Source organism: Trachurus trachurus, assembly GCF_905171665.1.
Source record: "Trachurus trachurus genome assembly, chromosome: 12".
Classification (NCBI taxonomy): Eukaryota; Metazoa; Chordata; class Actinopteri; order Carangiformes; family Carangidae; genus Trachurus; species Trachurus trachurus.
In genome coordinates this window covers 15,730,727-15,755,741 of record NC_139908.1, presented here as the reverse complement: position 1 = coordinate 15,755,741, position 25,015 = coordinate 15,730,727, and the positions used below count along the sequence as shown (strand labels likewise).

The 25,015-nt window shown below is 41.9% G+C and overlaps 2 protein-coding genes across 4 annotated transcripts; both read right to left on the bottom strand.

The window, feature by feature from the left end:
- Positions 1-4,724: 4,724 nt before the first annotated feature.
- Positions 4,725-9,504, bottom strand: slc35e4 (solute carrier family 35 member E4; the record flags this gene model as incomplete). 3 transcript variants are annotated; one of them, XM_083983007.1, is made up of 3 exons in its annotated part: positions 4,725-5,497; positions 7,204-7,862; positions 9,383-9,504. In XM_083983007.1, 3 exons carry the CDS (start codon positions 9,502-9,504, stop codon positions 4,965-4,967), a joined length of 1,314 nt encoding a protein of 437 aa, XP_083839133.1. In that variant the 3' UTR covers positions 4,725-4,964. The 3 variants fall into 3 exon arrangements, with proteins under 3 accessions (XP_083839133.1, XP_083839134.1, XP_083839135.1); XM_083983008.1 differs by lacking the exon at positions 9,383-9,504 and adding an exon at positions 8,507-8,860; XM_083983009.1 differs by lacking the exon at positions 9,383-9,504 and adding an exon at positions 8,177-8,306.
- Positions 9,505-12,813: 3,309 nt separating this feature from the next.
- On the bottom strand, positions 12,814-24,286 carry osbp2a (oxysterol binding protein 2a; the record flags this gene model as incomplete). The annotated part of the gene is made up of 14 exons (XM_083983423.1): positions 12,814-12,984; positions 13,596-13,816; positions 13,934-14,118; positions 14,604-14,699; positions 14,938-15,041; positions 15,447-15,567; positions 15,712-15,957; positions 16,082-16,219; positions 16,337-16,403; positions 16,508-16,628; positions 18,794-18,962; positions 19,085-19,335; positions 23,093-23,298; positions 24,126-24,286. The coding sequence occupies 14 exons, from the start codon at positions 24,284-24,286 to the stop codon at positions 12,845-12,847; spliced, it is 2,226 nt and encodes a 741-aa protein (XP_083839549.1). The 3' UTR covers positions 12,814-12,844.
- Between the last annotated feature and the right edge of the window lie 729 nt (positions 24,287-25,015).

Below are 25,015 nucleotides of genomic sequence, written 5' to 3'. Positions count from 1 at the left end.
ACCAGATAGTGCCTTGTTGTTTACACTAAATAATATGCAAACCTCACAAACACAGCATAAAGACCGCATCTGTTCTACTTGCAGTCTGCTGCTCACTAATTCAAATATAAACATTTGTTTGAGTCTTAACAGACACAAATCGAGCGGCCATGCAACGCCATGTGTTTGACTTACTGGAGTACCCCTCAGAGTATCTCAGCAACTGGCTGAGTGCTGCACAGAAGGGGCAAAAACACGTACAAATATAGTAATGTAGTGGAACGAGACCATTTCTAAAGGAATCTGATAACAGTGTGAAACTATGTGCTCAGACACAGGGATACAGGAAGCCGAGGTAAAGCTTCGTGACAGAAGGTCTGAAAAATAAGGTAATAAAATCTGAGAAATCTGAAATTGACATCAATGTTGGGTGGCTGTTGAGGTGTAGTGTCACTCACCTGTTTGTATTGATGTTGTCTTGTGACTGGTCTTTGGAGCTTCTCAGAAGTTTTCAGCGCTCTCCTCTGATCTCCTCAACTCCTCCTGTGGACTGGGCTCAGGCCTGACATCACACCTCTCTCCGCTGAGCTTCTTAAGCATTCATGTTTGGAGAGCAAGTGGAGGTTGCTTACAAGAACCACCCAAGATGGGAAAAGGAGGAGGAGGGAGAGGAGGAGGAGGAGGAAGAGGGAGAAAGGCTTCAGGTCTTTGTCCATCAGTCTCTGTCCCCCTTCAGTCCAGTCTCGCCTCCTCTTGTCGCTGCATCCTAAATATATGATGTCATGTGAAACTTTATTAGGTCTTACCTCAGCTAAACTCACTCACACTTTTTTTTTTTTGCTTGACCACTGTTAATTTGGAGAGGGCTGCAGACAAGTGGGAAGTGAAGGGGTTAACAAGGACAAATAAGTAGCACTGCCTTATTCAGGCAAAATACTGACCACTGAACCCTGTTTACAGAGGCAGAGGAATCTCTAAAATGGAGCACAGGGCACACACACACACAAACTAACACACACATCCATGCCATAACACAGGCAAAGAACTATGAACTTCAGTGGGAATTAGTTTGTATTTAACTCAGAACCTGAATCTAATGAATGAGAAAACAGACAAATTACTCCACCAAGTGGTGAAGGCTCCTAACTGCATTAAAATAAACGTGGTGTGGTTCGGTTCGGTTCAGTAAATCCTTTTTAACAGCAGATACACACTGCCTGTCCAAAAAAAAAAAAAGGTCAGCACCTGGATTTCACTAAGCTAATAGGTAAGAGCCTCTCATTGGATAATTACTGCATGGATGATTATGTTTCAGCTGGCAACAACTTATTTAACCCTAACTGAAGCAGTCTCATTTCTTAAAGACACATCCTGTGCTCGTGGAAAAGATGTTGATCTGTTTCAGAAGGGTCAAATTATTGACATGCATCAAGCAAATAAACATCTAAGCGGATAACTGAGACTACTAAACTGAGTTAAGAACTGTCCAACGCATTATTAAAAACTCGAAGAATAGTGGGGAACCATCATCTTCAAGGAAGAAATGTGGTCCAATGTACCGCCACAGAGTCCAGACCTTCACCCCATCACAGAATCTTTGAAAAATTAATGCAACTCTAGACGGAAATAAATGTTGTTACATTGCAGGGGCTTATCGAAACGATGCCACAGCAAATGCATGTCATACACAAAGCTAAAGGTGGTCTAACGAAATGTCAGTGTGACTTTATTTTTTGAACGGGCAGTGTATTTGACTTGTCATAGTGAGGAAAGGACCCTGAAACTGACACAAGTGATGGATGATGAATAATTATTTCATTTCACCATCACAGTGTATAGTACATTTCCTTATGTTAGTGACGGATTTCATGTGTGAACAGAACAGAACAGCTTTACAATGTAATTCCTGTACAGGACACTAACTTCTGTGTAGAGCTGACTTCAAACATGCAGGAGGTGTCACAGAGTGGAGTTACATAATCCGATGTAGGCAACAACTCTGACTCAGTGTGTGGTGGTTGGTTTTGTTATTTTATTTTTTTTATTGTACCAGTCAGTTTATTTTTATTCAAGCAATTGCAGAATATGTATATGAATCACCCATACATTTGCCTCTAAACAGAAGCACCTATATGGCTGCTGTTGGAAGTTATTACCAAACAATCTGACAAGAAATGACAAATCAAATCTCTTCTACAGTGTGTCCCAATAAGGCATGAGGCAATCGTTTTCATTCTTAAACCAGGAGAGTTTAAACCAGCCGCATATGACTAGAAAATACATAAATATAATAAAATAACTATTTACATCCAACTAGCTTTGCAAACAATCAAAACCAGTATGTACACAGGAACTATAGGCTTTGAAGGCAGCGTCTTCATACCCTGTCAGTGCAACTGTTGCTTTGCCCCGCACCCATAACATACTCAACATGATGTCCATGAGAACAAGCAGCTCAACCTGCCGAACTGACACAAGACTGCGAGGGGTTAACTGAGTACAAAAAAAAAAAAAAAAACTAATTAAAAAAAAAAAGGCCACTGGGGCCATTCTGACCATAAAATCTGTATTTTAAAATATGACAGGTGTTACAGATGACTTTACGGAAACGATAAAATTAGTCTTTCACACGCAGCAGTTTTAGTGTGGTCGTTGAAAAGCTGCTTGATCTCAGTCTATAAATGACTACGGTAACGACCGAACACAGGGGCATTATAGGTTGTGTTTAACAGTTGAGGTATACCGTAATGAAAAAGCAGTGAAACCATCTGCTGTACATAATATTTAAAACAGAGGTGACTATATTAAACCAACACCGCCAATTATCAAACTGAAAAATAAAATCATTTCATATCTTATTTCACTAATTTAAACTAACTCCAGCATCATTAAAAGTAGTTTAGATTATTATATTAATTTTCAATATGAAATGACACTCAGGAGAATATAATTTTATATAATGGCACTGATCTGTGATATATCAAAACATCTTTGTATAGTCCTGCTTGCAGTTATTCTTATGGCAACAAATGCAGAAGGTGACAGGTATCACAAATAAACCTTGTTGTATGGCTTTGTTGATGTGTCATAGTGTGGGAGGTCAAACTGCACGTGAGCATTGATCATATCTGATAGTACCAGTATTGTAATGTGACACAACTAAAAAGAACTTAGTAAACATTTGTCATAGCACACACGTAGGAGGAAGTGAAACAAAGAGACACCCACGTTGTTTTAACGCTTTCAGAGGGAGCAGCGGTTCGCACCTCTCTGCTTAATGCACCCGACTCTTCTCTACAGGGAGAGGTACAAGAGACACCACTGTTCAATATTACACATATGAATGTGCAAGACACTTGAGAACCAAAGTCTACAGCATCACAAAGCCAATGATTGCTATGCCCTTTCAAAAATAAATATTCTCTTCCACATAAATATTACAATGGGGATAAAATATGTTTTGTCACAAAGTAAAAGCATACTGACAAATACTGAGAGAAAACACAACACTGTCCAGCAGAGGTCAGCTTTTCTTTTCTTTTTTCTCTTTTTGTTTTTAAAGATGTGCTGCTAAACCAACTTTATAAAAACCTCACCCATAAAAAGGGAAAAATGAAACCCACATTGGTTGGGATTTAAGACACAACCTTAAAGGACAGCTCAGTCTCCTTTTTCATCTTCCTCCATAGGGAAAAGACAGCTAAAGCTGAGTGACACTCCTTAGAGAGCTCCTGAACCTAATTATCGAGGTACGCCGCGGTGAGTGTACTGTTGTAGAAGAAGATGGAAATAATTGGACTAATTCTACAGAGAGATCTTCCTCTCAAGCTGGTATGAGAACAAAATCTAGGCCTGAAGTGGGAAGCCACATCAAGGTTCATAGGGGGAGGGGGGGAGGACGAAACACAGAGCTCAGGCCTCTTATTAAAAATGTGCTTCAGTATAGGAAAAGAGGCGTCTCATTGCACAGAAATGTTGGCTTTGTTCGTCATTGTAACGTTGCCTCTGAATAAAGGCTTTAGCCCCACAACAACAGCAACAACTGCAGTGTCCTTAACAAGCTTCCTGCTTTACATACCAACAAAGAAAAATAAAAAAGCTGCCAAAATCCAGTCCCTTACCATGACTGGGCCAGGTAAATGTCAGGTAACAGTACCGTTAATGTATACTTTTAATACAAATAGTGCTCATTCAAATTTGAGGCGGAGCGCCTCCCTCCGCAGTCGACAAAAATTCACAACCGCCACCCCGAAACCGTCGATTAGAGCCCTCTACGAATGAGAACATTTTTCACAGTGGAGTAGTACGAGTGACAGTGTGAATACCTCATGAGGTATCAAACAGTTTAGTGTGCTCATGCATGCATATAACCCTATAGGCTATGGATGAGTGATTTACAGATGAAGGAGAGAATTTAACCATCGTCGCAAAACATAAAGGCAACCTTTTCCTCTCTACAGACATCAGTTCTGTGTGACCAGAGGAGAAATATATTGGCACAGTGAGGAAGTTAAAAAAAATTGCTAACACTTTATAATAAGTACACACTATTAAGCATTAGTTACACACTATTAAGCATTAATTAAGCATTAAATACTGAATTATTCATTTATAATGCATGAATACTCACATAATACACAGTTAAAAATGTTTTACTCATCATTGATAAGCACTAACTGTATTTATAAACTACATACTAATGAGTATTTGTGTGTTATAAATGAAGAATTCAGTATTTGTTCATGCTTAACTAATGCTTAATAGTGTGTACTGTACTTATTATAAAGTGTTACCAAAAAATTAAATAAAATGTAAAAAAAAAACAAAAAAACATTTGTCACATTGTCAGTGACGATGGCCTTATAAGGTCACACTCCCTCTGCTGCTCTTGACCACTTAATGACACAAGGACAGAGAACCAGAGCCAGGATTTCTAGCATTTTTTCCCCCCATCTACATTTTATTCTCTCCTTCATCCTCACATTTCAGTCTATCTTGTCTTCCTGTTTGCCGTCTGTTCTCTGCTGATGATATGTTGGTTCGGATGCACAAGCTTCGTCCGAGTCCTCTGCGCATGCGGTGTGAAAATCCACCCGGTCCGACCCTTTGGCTTTGGCCTTGCGTGCGTCCAGGTAGCTGACGATGAACTCCGAGTTCTGATAGATGAGCATGCCGGACAACGTCAGCACGGCGCCGGCGCAGCTGAGGGCGGAGAGTTCGCTGCCGAAGAGCAGCTGCGACAGGAGCAGGTTTCCGACCACGCTCAGGTTGCCGAGGATATGCAGGGTGACGGCCGAGGTGAGCGTGATCACGCAGCAGCTGGCCAGGTTGTACATGACCGAGCCCAGGCAGCTGAGCAAGATGAAGACCCACAGGTGGCGGTCGTAATGCAGCGGCGACTCCAGCACGGCCCAGTTCTCTAAGGCCAGAGCCGCCACGGCCAAGATGCAGAAGCTGGGAATGGACATCAGGTAGAGCAGGAACACAGAGTTGATTTTCTCCTCCTGGAGTAAGATGCCTGATTGAACAAAGACATGGAGACGTCAGTTACAAACATGACAGTACTGGTGGAGTCCTAGAGGGAAGAAGACAAAAGCAAGATCTCAATGTCTGGACATGTAGGAAGTGAAACTCCTATTAAATCAACGGCTGTTTTAGTGAGAGCTAAAGCAGCTCTGACTGTTCGGTTCGCACACTGTAAACACTTAATTGGCATCAAGAACCAAACCTGTGAGGACTGAGGCTGTGACCTTTAAGCAAACAGACATGCACAGCCAAGATGTGTCAGAGAAAAGTAAACCTGTTAACGAGACTGTTACGGCAACAGCAAATGAGAGAGAGGATGAAAATAGCTTGTTGAAACTTGAGACAACATTGTCTGGCTTGTTTGGATCCTGACAATAGACCTAAAGTTTTTATTCAGGATAAACAGTCAAAGTAAAACTGCAGCAAACTCCTTCTGCTGGACCTAGTTTTCAAAATCTGCTTCAAATGCAAAAGCAGGACAAAGACTTTCGCACCTGTGTGTTTATTTAGTAAAGCAAACACACACCGTCTAAACCCATCTGCAGTCTTGAGCGCTGAGAGTTTACTAACATTAGAGCATTTGAGTATTTCAAATGACGACCTTCTGGTCACAAGCTCGGCCATGTAACCATGAGGTGACCCCTCTGTACCAAGAGGTACAAACTAAGTGTGTAGCATTACATTCCTCTGAGCAAACCTGAATAGCTGCCTTTGTGTTATGTAACAAATGTAAAGACAGGGTTTCAAAAAAAAAAAAAAGTATAAACACATGACTTTCCTTCTGACAGCTGCAATGTCATGGAGACTAATGATGTTAATCCACTGCACAGACACCGACTTTAAAGCTATTCCTGCTACAGAAACTCCCCTGAAAGCACAGGACATTGGATAAATGAGGACCATATGGGATAAATGTAATTGTAATGAAAGCACTACACTGCCTCATACCTTCAGAATAAACTACTCACTGCTCTCCAAGGACAACAAACAGTGAAACAATAATTCTTAAATGGCAAAATATGAGTCAAAGTTTTTCTGGGGACATCGTGTTTTGTTTTTTTTAACGTGCAGCATTAGAGGAAACAACCTCTGCAGCCGCTCTGACCAGTTACTCAACAGCACGTCTGGGCCTCTCAGTTTGTTTTGGAATTTCTCGAATGCAGTTCAAAGAAAAATGGGTGGCAATTCTGAGAAACTGCAAATGCACATTGAATTCATTGGCTTGTGAAACGGTGACTCCAAAACTCCTTTGTTAATTTGAAGAAAAAACAAACAAAAAAAGTTCTGTTTCTCTGAATGTTTTTATTGGCTTACAATGAAGTGAAAGTTTCAGACACAGCAGATCAGCGTGTCCTCAAAACTCCACCTGCTCTAACTCATTCACACACATTGATGTTTGTATTGTGTTTCCTAGGAAACCAGAAAATACGCCACTGTGACATACCACGCTAATGTGCGGGTGTGTTACTGGACTAAAGAGTGAGTCACCCAGTCACTAAAACGTTCCAGGACGGACCGCAGACTGCTGCGGTGTCCCGGGGGGAAAAACACTGAAATACCCTCTGATGTCCGTGGAGTGAGGAGATCTCCAGTTTAAAAATACATGCAATTAACTGAGGGGTTGCTCTCTATGGCTGAAAAAACACACACAACATAACTAACGAGTCATTTAAAAGGAGTAAAAGGAGTACTACTCACTCTGCTGAATGGACTTGACACCCCTCAACATGGTTGCTGCGAACACAAAGAAGCAGCCGGTCTGATCGAACTGGACCTCTCCCATGATGCTGAAGGAGGCTCCCAGGCAGATGGGCATCATGGCCGTGTATTTGAGGATGTGATGCTGTTTGCCCAGGATGAGTGTGGAGATGGCCAGAGTGAAGAGCGGAGTGGTGGTGTAGATCATTTGTGCAAATGACAGCTGGACATAGTTCAGACCCATGTTCCCGAAGGCGATGCTGGCACAAAACGTCAGACTCAACAGGAACACCTTATATTTGGCGCCGGGGGTCAGATCCTGCTCTCCGGCCCCTCTGTGGCGGATCACCCGCAGTTTGATCAACCCATAGTCCACCACTATGGCTGTGAGCATGTGCAGAGCTGACAGTAGCAGAGGGTACCTGAAGTTGTAAACGGCAAATATCCATTTGTTGAGGCTGGAGATGGTGGTGCCCGTCACGAGCCAGACAATGACAGCGGACAGCAGATGGAGCATCTCTGCGGGTGGCCTCCTCCTCCTCCCGCTGCTGCTGCTGCTGCTGCTGCTGCTGCTGCTGCTGCTGCTGCTTCTCTCCTGGAGAGTCGCCTCGCATTTTGAGAAGCCATCGGCGTTGATCATGTTCGTATCATTGTCCTCTCTGCAAGGCAAACACATGTTGAATCCGTAGGCCAACAATAACAACAACAACCTCTCATCTCCAAATCACATTCATGACGACAACAACAACAACAACAGATCGATCATTTAACTGCGCGACACAGCTGTGTTTCCTCCTTCACTGCGGTGTGTGTGATCGCCCGGTCTTTGTTGTGTCAGTACACCAGCAAAAAAAAAAATTTCAGCACCGCCTATAGACACGTGTTTCTGTTTTGCATGACTGGCTGGTTGTGTAACGTGCCTTGCGCGCAGGGAAACATGACATTATGCAGGAGGAGCAGGAGGAAGACCGACCTTCCGAGGAAAAAGAGAGCAGAGGAGAGCAGAGGAGAGCTGTTCAGGGCGGGATGGGAAACACTAGGCGTCTTTGCTTCCCCACGACGGGGACGGAGGGGATTGGTTATCCTCGATATGCAGCAATGGACTGACGGTGACGACTCAGTCAGTGTGATGCACCAAAAACCACAGCAGGGTAGTAAACACCACGGGGGGAAAACTGCGGTACTGCATGTGCCTGTAACTAAATATTATAAATCTAATACAGCCAGCGTCGCAAACAGTTCACATGAGTTATGTTTTTTTTCCCTCCTCCACTCTCTCTGCTGTCTTTAAATAGCAGCTTACCTAATTGCCAGTCAGAGGAGATCTTGTGATTCCAGTTCCCAGTACTGGGTCAGAAGGAAAATCCTGACCACTCGCTGTGTTGTTCAAATAAACAGCAACAACAACAACAAGTCCGCTTGTTGCACCAAACGAACACAGAGCAGGACAGCGGTTCATTCAGTCAAGGATGATGAGCGGCGTTTCAATCAATCAACGACACTTCCCACAAAACAAACCCACCACCGGGGTCGGCAACAGTTAACACAATAATAGCAGAACAGTGCTTTTGTTTGATAAATCAAAAATAAAGCATGAACGGTGGGTTAAGTTAGCCGACCTCTGCAGAGGACCGAGCTGTCACTTGACACCAGTCGGCTGTCTCTTCTCTCTCTGCTCTCCAGGCTTCATGCTAACGTTAGCTGGTAGCAGCACTCATGCTGCGTTCAAGGCGACTCGGAACTCGGGATCTGCCGAGTTGAAAACTCCGATTTCCGACTTCAGAGCGTTCTTGTTGTGACGCCAGACAACTGATTCTCGGAGAAGTCGGGGTAGACTTTTCTTTTCTCCGACTTTCCCGAGTGCGAGCTCCGACATGAGGTGGGCTTCGTTGCACTTTTCTTTTCTTTTTTCAAGTGAGAGGTAGGAAAAATGCCGACGTTCTGAGTTGTCTCGAACGCAGCATGAGACTGCGCGGAGGGAGGCAGCGCCTGTTAGCTAACGTTGGGCTGTTAGCTTCAAAACAAGGCAGCGGCAGCAGCCGTTACCGTCGGTTACGTCACGGTGTGTTGTGGCTTTCATTAGTTACATAAACGACACCGACAACACGACTGACACGGGTCGGGTCTGACACGGTTCAAGAGCCTCGTCGTTTCCGTTGCTTTGATTATTATTATTTACCTTGTTCGTCGACGAGTACCTTGACAGCACCGGTAGCAGCATCCCCCAAATCTCCGTCGGTCGGTCGCGGAGCTGTCAGCCAGGCCGGAGCAGGCGCACTTCAGCACCATTGGCTGCTCCATTTAAAGGGCAGTGCCACTCATTCATGGGCGGCTTATTCACAGTGAATGGTGCAAACCGAGTGCAACTTCAAAAGTGTGCAGGATCTGAGGCGTTGGAGTCTGCAGCTGAACATAAAAGCGTGAAATGTCACAGAAAAAAACAAACACTGTGTGCCTATTATAATTGGCGGTGTAGCGCCCGGCGGGTTTCATTTGCAAAAATGCAAACCATTTCCTATAAAACATGCATAGGCTCGTTGTTCCACTTAGAGTAACAGTGCAATAAACAAGACTCGTCTCAGTGCTCAACTTCCCATTTTTTATTTATAAAAAGAGGAGATGCAGTTTGTTGATCACGATATTTCAGGGTAAACTTTATGTACACAATTAAGATTTCAGTGTGTTTACAGTATGTGTGACTGGCGGTGAGGGGGGAAATACAGAGGTAATAACTTTCTTTAATTCTACATTGAGGGAAAGTGATCAGAAAAACAACTAATTGATCTTTCTTTGAAACATCAGGAGAAGCACTGTACATTATCAATGGAGTGTGGAAAACTATTAGCCTATCTAGACTGTAATTATACTGTGTAGCAGATGAGTTGGCATTTAAGGCTGGACGTGGTAGGTCTAAATAGAGTACAGTCATGATTTAGAGTTTACAGAAGGTCTAGCCTGAAAGTCTAGTGAGTTGGCAAGCCTGTAATTTATTGTCAAATGAGAAGTTACCGGTGTCTGGTTTGTTATTCTCCACTCATGACAGCAGTTGGCATCCACCTAGGTGAAGAAACATATTGGCCTCAAGGCATCATGGCGGCAGATCTGTTTGTAGGGATGTTTTCTGTGCCATCTGTGTCTTGTGAGTTGAAAGATTTGAACAACACCGACTTGACAGTAAACAACAGGACGGTGACAGCTTTATGTTTTTATTTGAGCTCAAAAATGTAAAATTTTCGAGGCCATTGGGCACAAAAGGTGAGTTCACATCATGTTTCAGCAAGAGTCCACAAACAATTAGCTAGGTGAAGAGGCTTCTCACTACAGAAGTGCTTAAGCACTCTAAAACCATGCATAGCTATACTTTGCCATGGAAATCTTTGACTGTATGTACAGTAGCATGTATCGTTACCTGCAGGTAAACATTAGCATTGTGCTTTATACACCTTATTTGCATCATATTATATGTCTTGTACTGAATACAACTTGTATTGATAATTTAAATTCCCCAACATCAGATTAACTGGTATACAATCTTGACTTCATTTAAGATTATGTATACACAAATAGAGTTTAACTAGTGACCAAAATATGAGTGCTCAAGTAATGTGAAACAATAGTTCATTACAGTGATTATAAATTAGGTGGTTCTATTTCTATTATATTCTTGCTATATACAGGCCAAAACCAATCAGGCAGTTATACATGTGCATCATGCCCTATTACAATACACAGGAAGCTAAAAACTATGAATAAGCAGTTTATTATTGTTTATTGGGAGAATGCATATCTACTACTAATGTACATCCGAGCTTATTTGCACACAAAAACCTTAGCAAGTGTATTACTAAGCCTTTCCTCAGTTATTTTCTCTAGCTCTGAACAGATGTGTATGCATTAGATTTCTTCATGACCATGACTCAGCTCAGGAGCTAGTAGGGGGTACTGTATTTTTTGTGCTGCATAAAACACGCAGTCGTGTTATTGCTGACATGCCCAAACAAAGTAACACAACTGTTAAGATAGAAACAAGCCAGTTCAACTTGTTTGGGTTGAACTGGGTGGGGGCAAGTTTTTTGCTACTTACCAAATGCTAAACCCTGATATTCTTTCTGAGTAAGATACAATAAAATTCACCCTGAAGTCTAAGTGCCCTCAAAAAGAAAAAAAAATAGCCAGCAACACTGCTTTAATCTGTACAGGATCTTAGAGTTGGGATGCAATGGTTACAAGGGACTTACTACTTCATTACACAATTAAGGCTAAAATTACCATCAAGCACCAATATAATCCCTTGCTGAAGAAAATCCCCCAAGCTTGGTAGATTTATACTTCAGTGGTTACGTCTCGAGCTGTTTGAAGTGGTAGATTTACAGTCACACTTCTATAAAGTTTAGAGACGCAAGAGAGACACATTTTAAGGGTTGGTTCAAACAGATGCACCAGAGGCAGAATCGTCCCGACTTTTGGTCAATAATATGCACCAAGCTCCAAAGATTCTGAATCCTACATTTCCCATAATGCAACTCCAATGGTATCTTTACTTTGACCCTCAAAGCCTTTTTAAATTTTGCACCTTCAATTTGTAACAAAGAGTGTATGTTACAAATTTATACAAATCCAAGATGAGATTACTCGTCTCATCTTTTGCACTGATATTGTTTTTTTCTTAGACTAAATAAAGCTGCTCTTGGTCCAGTAAAGACATATCACAACTGTCTCAACAGGCTGTGTTGTCTTCACTACAAGTAAATTGGCTTTAATGTGTAAAATCAGAGGAGTGTCCCTTTAATGCAACCAGAAACATAATTTTAAGATCATGTGCAGCAAATTACCAATAAAACGTGTGTGTTTTCAGGTAGTTGTCCATCCAAAGAGAAAGACATCTACTTTGGTTTCCATGGCTGAGTAGCTGCTCCTTATAGGCCTGACTGATCCTTCAGCAAACAGTTTGTGTGTTTTCAAGAAACAGAATAGTCAAAATCCCACAAAATCGGAGGGGAAATGAAGTTCAGCTGCAGCCTTGGTGCGGCGGAGTAGCTCCTCCTGCTCTGGGCCTTTCAAAGCCAGTTGTCTCTGTCAGAGCCCGCCAACGTGTTGTTCCAGCTTTGAGGAAAAAAAGACATGTAGTGCCTGGACCAAATCATTCCTGGCACTCCTCCTTGCCCCCAAATTATCCTCGCATACACCCGGTGAAAGAAGTGTTTTTGCTCCAGAAACAATTTCTCAGAAGAGCATACGTCAATAATTTAGCCTCACACACGCTCTGCATGTTCTCTGATAGATTAGAGTTTGTCTGCTGAAGCGCACACACAGACTGAGGCCATGCATACTGACAACACAAGCTATGACAGAACAGAAGTGAGTAGATAGGTAACTGGGAACAGGAGCTTGATTTGTGCTTGAAATTCTGGAAGTGAGGGCGACTTCCACTTGTTGGCTCACACACACGCACACACGCACACGCACACGCACACACACACACACACACACACACACACACACACACACACACACACACACACACACACACACACACACACACACACACACACACACACCTGTCCATAACTCACAGAGTATCCATATATCAGGAGGGACCGCTCAGCCTGCCTGATGACGTGGAATCAGGAGAGATTTTGTCCTAGAAGATCTCAGGGGATTGACTCCAGTCATGTCTGTCTTTGGCTTCCCAGTAGCCGCCCCTGTAGACGTAAGTGCTTTCTCCTGTTTCATCTGTCCTCTTCTCAAACCACATCGGCTGGTAACCCTCGATATCTTGACCTAATGACACAGGATATTTGTTTGAATAAATTCCTATTTCGCAGAATACGACAATATGGAAATTAGGAATAATACGGATAAAGGTGATTAAATACTGTCAATGTTTCATCCCCCAAAAAAAGTTTGTAATTACAACCTTCGGTTTATCGACAGTTTTTGATATTTACTTCAAGAATACAGGCTCTGATTTTGATTCAAAGTGTGTGATTAATTGGGCGTTGTTTAGCTCGGTTGGTAGAGCAGGCGCCCCGTATCGAATCCCGACTCGGACGGCCCTTTGCTGCATGTCATTCTCCCTCTCTCTGCCTCCCCATTTCCTGTCTCTCTCTACTACTACTACTACTACTACTAACCCTACACTATCGATTAAAGGCAAAAAGCCCCCAAAATATACTTAAAAAAAAGTATATATATATATATGTATACACAGTATATAGTGTGTGATTATTATAACATTCAGATCATTGTAGATTTTGCGCATGGACCTCAAACACAGAATCTAATTTTGATCAACCCATCTCTCATACTGTTAATGTGGATAATTTTAATGCTATATAAAAAGGTAAATCTCCACTTCTCTTTCTTGATTTTGTTAGTTTCCTGGTCCTCACCCTCCTCCAGAGCCTGATTGGCTTGCGCCTCCTTTCTTTTCCTCTCCAGCCTCTGACGTTCCTCCAGTCTTTGCTTCTGGCCGTTTGCGTCATCCCACAGACCCGCCTCCATAAGCCGCTGGTCTGGCCGAAAACGACTGTCGGTGGGCGCAACACCCTCTTCTGGTTCATTCAGAGTCAGAGCCAGGGAGGAGAAAAAGTGCATGTTCTCTGCATTTTCTCTGGGGAGTGAAAGAAAGACAATACACTGAGACAAACGGTCACATAGAAAAACATGGCAGGAGAGATCACGAAAGATGAGGTAGAAATGTTTTATGTTTTAAGTAAGACAAACATACGGGAGAGGATATTTCTTCCACAAGAGTTTGGGTTGAAGAGTCTGATAAACTGTCTTTTGTTTGCCTTCAGATCCTCCACATCCTTGGCTGCTGTCCACTATTTTGGCGCTCTCCATCCTGTCATCCCAGGTTCCTGACAGGATGTAATGGGCCGTGCCCTCTCTGTCCTCCACCACTGCTGTCACCTAAAGACACCAGAGAAGATGACACACAGGAAGGGATCAGTTATTATGTGCATGTTCTGACCACAAGGTACAGACATATTCTCGGCCAGGTACGACTTCGCTTTTTGAACTTTAATTTGAATTTATTTAACAAGTCTCAACTTGTACTATAAAAAAGAAAACAAAAGTTGAAAGGCTAATATACATATTTTAGGGTCTTTCCACTCATTATCTGATGAGCTCAGCAGACGCTATGTCATAGACATTTTTTTAGAAATAAGATGCCTCTTGAAAGTGATCAATAGTGACAGTCAGGCATACAAGAACATATTAGGCAAGACAGATGATTGATGTGCAGTGTTGTAGATTTTTGACTCAGGCTTGTGCAGTTTTAGACATCCGCCTTCAGGCAAGTGTAAAACTCTAAACGCTATGAAATCTAAAGGAGATTATCCAACAAAGAAGAAAGCTCTCTGTTAAATAATGAAAAGATCCAACAGACGTACTTTACGTGGGACTTCTCTGGAGAAATAGCTGTAGGGAGAGAATTTGAGATGGCAGGTGTCCTTGGTAGTGTTGTTAACAATGTCAATATCCCCAGACTGCCAACAGCAACACATAGAGAGACAGGGAGAAAAACAGCTGTGACTTAAAGTGTACTATGATCTAAATGTCTTTCTTCTGAAACACAAACCATACTGACATACACACACACATTAATGAAAAGCTAATTCAATTTCTGAACAGTAATTTCCGTTCTGCAACCAAACTAGGTGTCTTTTGGAGTGAACTGTTTCTATTTTTGTTGTGTTTTTAAAAAATTAAAGGAGGGAAACAAACCTGATCAATCCAGAGTTTTCCTACAATAATGTTGTGCACTGTTGATGTCACTTTGCTCCACACATAGTGATTTCCACTTGAGTGAAACTGCAGGTGAATATTCCCTACAGTCAAGGTGAGGAAGACACAAACGTTACATAAATTATGACATTACATAAGTTTTATAATGATTTCAAAATGGCAAATTATTTGTGTTATCTGGTGTGAATATACACGGTGCATATTAATCTGCATACTAAACTAAAACATGAATTACAGTGGGGATTATAAGTATTTGATCCCCTGCTGACTTACTTTGTACGTTTGCTACCGTACATAGAAATGGACAGTCTATAGTTTTTATGGTAAGTTTATTTTAACAGAGAGACAGAATATCAACAAAAAAATCCAGAAATAATATAAAGATGATACATTAATTTACATTTGATCAGGTAAAATAAGGGCATAAGTCAGCAGGGGATCAAATATTATTTTCCCCACTGTATATCAAGAGTATTTGAAGCTCTTACCTAATGGCACAACTGAAATATATTTCCCACGAAACTTGCTATCAATAGTGATATGCTGCCACAGGGTCCATCCCCGCTGTGACGTGACATGGTGGGCAGCAGCTGGTGGGTGATGACTGACCTGTGAGCGAATGGTATCGGCTGGTGTCAGCAGTGGCAGTTTAGACATCCTAGTGTGTTTTTATTTTTGTTTTTCTCCCACATGGCCAATCTATGTGTGTGAAATGCACGTATAAGGATGTGTGTGTTTGTTTTTTTGTCCCACCTGCTCACAGATGGAGCGATAACCATACTCGTCCAGTCTGTCCAGCTCGTACGTCTCCCCCAGCAGAGGGTTGAAGGGCTTGGCTGTACGATGGACCGTGGTGGAGTAGGAGGAGACGGAAAAAGCAGCTACCAGGCACAGCTGCTCCAGGGACGAGTCGCAGCGCGCTGCCCGGTCCAGAAGCTCGCTGTACTCCATATCCTCGGTCAGACGCTGCAGCATCGACAACGGTTCATTGAAGTTTACCTGCAGTCACACACAGACACAAAGGGGGTTCATAAAAGTGGTCCGGATAACTCCACATGTAAAGTACCCATTTATTCAAATTACAATGTGATATATTAAAACAATTTGTATGTTTTTGATTTACAGGCATGGGTATCTTGGACAGATCTTTTCCAATACAGTTCTTCATGATGCTCCACAGATTAAGGGAGTAATTTGGTTTGTCAGGAATACGACTGCGTCTTGTTCTTCGTAGCTGTATGTGGTTTGTGCCTGAGGTATCCTGAGCAAACACAAAACACAAAACCTTAGTTTGTGTCAAAACTGAAACACATAAACAAAAGGACAAGGTGAATTGATCATTTCTGTGTATTTTTATACCAGTATCCTGGGGACCTACGTTCTCATTGTGAGTCCAGTCATTGGGCACTCCTCCACTCATCATACTCAGATTACTCCCTGAGCGCCTGAAAGAAAGCAGCATACATCAAACGCAGTTCAAAGCAGTCGTACTGCTGATTGATGTACTGTAGCACACAGCACTGGGGTTATTATAGACACAGTGTCTCACTTATGCTGTATGTTTCCACTAGCTGTCACAGTTATGAATGCAGGGGAGTCCTCCATGGCGTCGAAGAATTCTGCGTCATCATTTTCATCACTCGCGTCGCCCTCCTGAGACCGCTCCGCACCTACAGCAGCAAACAAGGGACAAACAGAGGGCTTAACTGTGTGACCTCCATCTATAAACAGCAGTATGTGCATCATACGTAATGCAGTGCTGCTGCACAAGGTATGGCCAGATGACAGAGTCACCGTATACAGCCACGGAAAAAATTAAGAGTCCTTTTTCTCAAATGTTTCTTAAAAAGCATCTCTACATGTACGGCACTCATTTCATTCCTTTTTATTTATTTATTTATTTATTTATTTATTTTAATACCAACATAAACATTCATAACTCATTCTACCCATTTTACCTGAACCACATCTGATTTCATAGGAAGATTATAAAAACCACTGCTGGGATTAAACATTATTAGACATTATTCCACAAAAAATGATTTATAAACGCTTCCTATGTTAAAATATTCATGTTGTGTTACTTAGAAATGAATATGAACATGTTTTCCTTCATTATTCATATTCAAGGTCTGAGAAGACTTCATATTTTTTGTTATTTCGAGCTAGTTGTCATTTTCTGCCAATAAATGACAATATTTCTATTTAAATTTTGGGAGAAATGTTGTCAGTAGTAACAATGTTCATTCTACTCAAATAGATATCTATAAATAGAAAAACCAGAGAAACTCATCATTTTAAAGTGGTCTCTTAATTTTTTCCAGAGCTGTATATACACAGAAAACAGAATAACCATGCAACCTTTCAACTGAGACTTGATTAACATTCTTTAAATGTTTGAGAGTAATGTAAAGCAGTAGATGTTTAGCCTATTTATAGCTCTGTAATGTTTGTTATGTAAGAAGCTTTACATTACATGCTATGGAACGTCACAGGCAGCTTACTATACAGATCACTTGTGCATTAACCTTTACCCCAGTGATCTACAGATGCTGCTGTCAAATAACTAAAACTAACACTAATTTAGTTGTCTTTTTTTTGGGGGTAATTTCGCTCATGTGACAATTTGGACAAAAACGAAACACTAACCTGTGATGATAAAGGCACTTAAAACTGAAATATAATATGAAAAGACTGAATGAGCTGCATTTCTGTGGCAGAAAAGCATCCCTACAACTGGCCAGAAGAGGGCCATATCCTTACTCTGTGAGATCACACTTTGCCTTTAAAGGGATAGTTCACTCAAAATTGAAATTTCACTCATTATCTACTCACCCTCATGTCGACTAAGGGTTGGTTTCAGTTTCAGAGTCCTCCGTGCCTTCTCGGAGTTACAGGGGGCTCGGCGCAGCACTGCACTGCCATATGACGGTAGCAAACAGGGCTCACTTTTGTCTGTAATGTCCCTCTTGTATTGAAGCCCCAACATGAGAAATTGTTCCGAAAAAAGTATAAATAAGTCTGTATTTTAAGCTTCTTTGGAGCGGAAGCTCCCAGTGTCTCAGTTCACTGCATTGCGAGATTCCGGCAGAGCAACACTGGGAGCCTCCGCTACAAATAAGCTTAAAACATATACTTATTTAATTTTTTTTCGGAACGATTTCTCATGTTGGGGCTTCAATACAAGAGGGACATTATAGACGGGCACTATGGAGGCATTTGGATGTTTTTTGGTGTGTCTTTTTGGACGAAGAAAAGTGAGCCCCGTTCTAAGAGAAGGCACGGAGGACTCTGAAACTTCTCTCAACCCTTAGTCGACATGAGGGTGAGTGGATAATGAGTGAAATTTCAATTTTGAGTGAACTATCCCTTTAAAGGGACAACGAGGAGTTTCTATTTGGTTATAAAAAAGTCTCACGTTAATGTGGATGAATCTACGCTACCCACACTTGTTAATGGCTCCATTTTTGATAAATATATCGTTTTGTCTCTATCGTTATTTTGTTATTTTAATTAATGGTGGAAATGCTGGGCAAGCCGACCAGCGTTTCCTTACTTTCGGTTTTGTGGACGCTCATGAGAATAACGCCGCCGTATTGCCGTTTATGGTCGGGACTACGACGGTAACTGAACCTCTTTGAACCTCTGACTTTAATTCTTGATGAATGAAAACATGAGTCTGTCTTGCGCCGGTCGAAGAATTCTACGGTGCGCGCGGAGGCTCATAAATGTAGTGTGAAAACGCTTCGCTTTTCCAAAACTCCTCGTTGTCCCTTTAACACTATACAGAGGAAGACGTCTGGAGTGTCTGGGAGACAAATGTGAAGTGTCTCACCTGTGTATGAGGTGGGATTCTCCCTCCAGGCCCTCTCTAAGCTGTTGTGCTGTTTGGCCAACTGTTCGATGGTCTCCTCCAGATGGTGACGCTGCTCTCTCTCATACTGCAGAGCCTTTTGCCACTTCCGGCTGTGGGATTCTGCTACGTCCAGAAAGTCACGACAAGCCTAGGGTGTGAGCACAACAAAGCAAAGGACGAGACCTCAAGCTGCATCCCCTCATTAAAACCCACATTTGCCGCTGATCATTCGAAGATATTCTGGCCGAAGCTTTCGGAGTGTGAACTCACATTGATCATAGCATTGGAGGTGATGCGGAACAGGGTGGCTCGCTCATTAACAGCTTTCACTTTGTCTGTGCTGTCGGCGGATCCACGCAGATCCTCGAGTTCGCTCAGGGAACGCTGGAGAGCGGCGCCGTGCTTTCCTATCAGCTCATTACAGGTGCTCAGGTCGTCTAGCTTGCTGGCCAGAGTCTTGAGCACCCCTTGGGTTAGGGCACGGTCCTCCTGAGGTACAGGGCCTTCATCTCCGGAGTCATCTTCACACAGAGACAGGAAAAAGTTATTATGATGTTTACATAATTTAGATATTTATGGTGGTGAAATGATAAACAGTAGTGAACCGAACACAGGAAGTGAATGTCACATCCAACAAACTAAAAAATACATTTTAAATACTCTAAAATTAGATTGAGATGAATTCAGAGAGTGTTAGTGGGGAACGGATGGAGGAAGATAATAACACTTCACACCCAGATCCTGCACACCCCTTCCTCTACAAGGCTGGAAAGCTGTGAATGAACACTGTTGCCTTGGAAACGTGATCCTGTGCAATCAGGAGGCTGGGTTATTTTTAGCAGGAGAGGGAGAAAAAAAGATGACGCACTACCCCTTTCCTCCTCTCTTTCCCTCTCTCTCCCCCTTATTGGCCTGAGCTGAGCCATCAGTCTCAAGGATTGTGGAAGGAGAACAGAGAGACTACCGGACCGCTGACCAGACACCGTTACATAAAAATGATTTATGGAGATCTCAAACATGACGTAGTTTATGTTCAATCCAATTTCACCCTGTTAGCTTCACAGTTTTTTTTAGATAAAGTTATACAAAACATTTTCTGTGTACTTGCTCCACTGCAAGATTAAAGTTAAATTAAAGTGAAATATTAAAATCAAAAATGCCCTTACCATTGTGTAAAATGGAAACGGCAGCAATCTTGTGTAACTAGAGTCAAATTCTTGGGATCTTAACTAGACTCTTAGATAAATTTGAGGCTTAAAATAGTGCTTGTCTGCATATTACGTATTTGTAAAAATAGACTTGCCAAAGGGCTCGAGACTTAATAGGGCAATAGGGCGTAAGAGGGCAAACTATGCTCTATTAAACCCTCTCAGTGTGAAACTACATCAGTTTATGAAGACGGTTGCCTTAAGTCACATAACAGCCCTTGTAACCCTCATTTACACCAGTACAAATATAGATCTTGTCTGGTTTCTTATTCCTGCCAAGACAAACAAACCATCTTTTACATGCAAAATAACTGCCTCCATCATATGTGAAGGAACTTTTCTAGGTCAGAATATTTTTTCATTATTTCTGCTAAAAGAAACAGATTGTATTTGTACTCTGCAAACTCCTGAGTGTGTTTACTGAATCTAGGCCAGTGACTGTCTACATTGCCTGTGAGAACCAAATCAGGGAGACCAACTACTACTACACACTATTAGAGGGGAAAAGAAATAAAAACAATCAGGGCAAACTGGATTAACAATGTCTCAGGAGAAGAAGATTAAAAACGAGGGTGAAAATCCTTCTGGCATCTGTAATAGTTTCGTGACCCATATACAGTAGAGAGAAAAGGGATCTCACTTGACTTAAATGCTAATGGTGCTAATGATGTTAAGACACTAGTTGATGTATTTCAGATGTGGGTCCATTTGCCACCCAACATGTTTTATAGATTTCATTTGCATTTCCCCCTTCAGCGATAGTACGCGTCCGTGGAATAATAATGTCCATGTAGCGGAAAGGCACATCAGTAAGTCCTGCGTACTACTGAGTTATTTTTCACACAAGACACTAGAGCGTCTGAGACAAATTGGTGACTCATCGTTGAATCATGAAAACACACCTACAGGTGATAGAGGGAGCACCGATATGGACACAGTGTGGGAAGAGAGAGCTACAGCTGAAAATCGGGGGATACACTGTAAGCGTCTGAAACACAGATGCAACAATCAACCATGCTGTACTGTTCGCCGTCTCCTCCTTGCAAACATTTAATTGGATTCACACTCACACAATTAACTCTCAACTCTAAATTTAATGTTTGCTTGAGATGTTTGACTTTTGTCACAATTTATGATGATAGCTTTTACAGAAAAGGTGCCTGAAGACTTCATCCTCTTAATTATTGCTGTTCTAATCCAATTAATTTACCCTGCTATTATTACTGTCACTAAACCCTATAGTATATGTTTGTGCTTGCACATGCATAAAAACACATCAGTTATTCTGCTTAAAACTGTGTGAAATAGTGAGCATTACCAATATTCCTTATAAGGAATAAGACAATAGATTAGTGGAATATTATGTCAAAAATTATGATTGATATAATTGCAAAAAAAAATGTATAGACAAAACACAAAGGGGCAGTGCTGTACACACAATTTCACAATGGTGGAAAACCTCAGGCTGTAATCACTACCAGTCCTTTGCTATACAATTGTAGACAAAGCATAAACACCTGGCACAACTGCCATAACCATCATACGCTACAGTAATACAGCCAGAGCAACAGAAAACAGTGATTTGCATTAAGCAGGTGCAAACCTCTAACTCATCAATAAACGGTATTTTCACACACGCCTCTTGTAGCAGCTCTATGTAACAACCCTGAGGAAAACAAGGATTTCAGTCGGTCACAAACAAACACGAGAAATGTGACACACTTGACTGAGACTGATTGTGAACTATTGTTCTGCTGCTCTGCATTGACTTAATGCTGCCATTTTGTTAACTTTCAAGCTTATTCAGCCGTGAGAGAAATGCAATAAATGCATTTACAGGCATTTGCACAGAATACAGTATTTGGTGACCCCAAAACTTAAAGAACTCCACAAACATACACACATGGCACACAATTACAAACACAGACGCATGCATGCAAACATGAAAGCAAACGTCTTTTACTATAAATCTGACTTTGGTCTCGGTTAAATAACAATAAACATGTTACTTACAAGGTGACACTCATAGAAAAGGCAGCACGCATGTCTCCCTATTGTCCACAGTGTATGTGGAAAAATATTTTCAATGAAAATCCTCACGCCCTCCCGCGCTCTCCCTCTCTCTCTCTCTCTCTCTCTCTCTCTCTCTCTCTCTCTCTCTCTCTCTCTCTCTCTTTATTTTTTATTTTTTTAACCCCTCCTGCAACCAGAACGGGAGGAGGAGCCTACAGGAAGGTCATTTCATTCAGCTCTTACTGTCGTCATACCGAAGGAGACAGGGAGGGAGAAGAGAGACAGAGTGGGAGGGAGGAGGTAGCTGCATGTGTGTTTGTGCACATTTGTGCAAAAAAGAGGGAGAAAGAGAGAGAGAGAGAGAGAGAGAGAGAGAGAGAGAGAGAGAGAGAGAGAGAGAGGGAGAGAGAGAGAGAGAGGGAGAGAGAGGGAGAGAGAGAGAGAGAAAAACCTCAATGCGCATCTTTGTTCTTTAAATGTCCACAAAGGGACGAGACAGCAGCACACAGAGGTCTCAAAGGACAGAATCAAGAACGAAACACATACATATTTATATTATATTACATTATTATTATTATTATATTTATATTATATTATTTATATTATTGTGCAGGATTCAATGGAAAAAAAGCCAACATTGTAAGAATGAGAGCTTAAGGAATAAGTCATTTTATATGACATGATTAAATCTAGATTTATGCATTAAAACATGTTGAACAACACTGCCCTCATGTGGTCTCTCATTGACAAAGTCTATACAGAAATGAAAAATAGATTTAGGTAAATGGGTCTTGGTTGCAGGAGCCTGCATTCAGGTTGCAGCTATAATTAGTTTGTCTACCCCAGTCTCTCTCAGGTGAGACATATTGTTCTTTTTAAGAGTATGTTCTGGGACATTTCTTGAAGGGAACAACAATTTTTAACCTATTGTTCCAAAAGATCATTTTTCATGCCATTTCTTGCTTTCAAAAGATTTTCCAGGATTTCTTTGTACAAAGATAATATTATAATGATATATTCAGGTCACACTGAATAGCCCATGAACTGTCAGTCTTACCTGAGTGATGCATCAGGAGAGTGGCGTTGGCCTTGGCCTGCTGCAGAGCTGACACCCAGCGCTGACACTCCCCCTCGGAGGTGGCTTTCAGGTGGTAGCTTCGGCCTCCACTGGTTAACACCATGTGGCAGGTGTCACCCACCTCGATATGTGCTGTGGCTAAGGGAATGGTTCCCCGGCAGGTGTGTGCCATCTCTGCATGTGTCCTGAGGGAAACCAGCATGAAGTTGTCAATACTAGTTTAAGACAGCAGAGAAAAAAGAGACAAACACTCCAGTCCCTTTGCTCAGGTTCATGTGCTCCATTCAACAAAAGCTACTGTATTTATAGCAAGTAAAATAACACCATAAATAATGAAGCCTGAATGATGATGCCTTTTCTCAAGCTTTGCACCATTTGTTGCTTATCTCACATACATTTGTACAAGAGATAACAGGTATATTCTAAATATCCAGTTATACATAACAAATAAGGCACAATGTGGTAGAAACATAAATTTGACCTTTAACTGTATATTTCATGACATAAAATGCATTAAGATACAAAGCTCTTCTTTCATAATTATAGAGTTTTGTTCTTCCTTTGTCATTTATTAGCTTGTGAAAACACATTGCTATCTCAAATTGAACTAGTTAGCTACCCTACAAAATACAAAAATGTGTTATTGTATGAAATCATCATGAAATGGGTCAAAATATTACAAGACACAGGATGTAGCTGTAAAGTGACATCATAATTAATAGCAATACATTATAAATCACAATTTCTCATCTCTATGACTCAGGTGGTTTTGCTGTTGCTTAATTGGCATCATCATCATCATCACTCGGGGCACTCCCTCATCCGACCGGAGAAAAAAGTTTAATTTAACACGTACAACATACACATTTTCACCACAACACCTCTGCCAACATAGATGTAATATGTATTCATGCATTTTTCATGTTATAAGTATAAATAGCGTCAAAACGGAGCTGAGTGAGCCCAGCCCCGGTAGCTACTCCTCCACAGTGTCCCGGAGAGTTACCGTCACCTGTAGTAGGACAGCAGGCCGTTACTGAGCACGAACCACCGCCGCTGGTAGCCCTTCAGGTAGTTGGTCCATTTAAAGAGCCAGCCCTTGCATGCGTCCAGACACGGCAGGTGGAGCCCCGGGAGAGTCGGGGAGGGCAAACTCTTCACCAGCTCGTTCATTTCCTCTTCTCCTAGCCCGGACGGACGGACGCAGAAGAGTCGCTGCAGTTTGAGTCGGAGTTGCCGCTGCCCGTCAACAGCTGCACGGTCCCGGTTTAGCTGCGCGCACCGACCGCACTGACTGACTGCACTGTAGCCTCTGCTCTGCTAAAGCTCCTGTTAGCTTGCTGCAGCTGTTTGCTGTGCCAGTGTCCCCCACCACCACCTCCTCCTTTAGCTCGGGTAGATAGTTTTAAAATAAATATCTAAAGCCTCTGTTCCGACTAGAAAATGAACAACAAACCACATTAATAATAACTGAGCGCTGGATGATGATGAGCCTGCACGTTGACTGCGTGTGATAATAAAAGAGAGGGGGTATCATGATGATGACGTCCTTACTGGATTGTAGCATATGGGTGCAGGTTTGTGTGTGTGTGTGTGTGTGTGTGTGTGTGTGTGTGTGTGTGTGTGTGTGTGTGTGTGTGTGTGTGTGTGTGTGTGTGTGTGTGTGTGTGTGTGTGTATGGCATATGGCATTTACTGCGATTTTCTGTATCGTTGCATTAAGAGTCTTACAGAGGAAAAACGCTGCCACCAGGGGAAGAAAATCATCCATTTCAGTAATTTCAATAATAGCCTACTGCAGTGACCAGTGGTGTTATGTACAAATTTAAAGTATAGGGTAATACTTTGTACTTTCTGCTCTACTAGATTTCAAAAATATTGTGCATTTCAAACAATTTGTTCA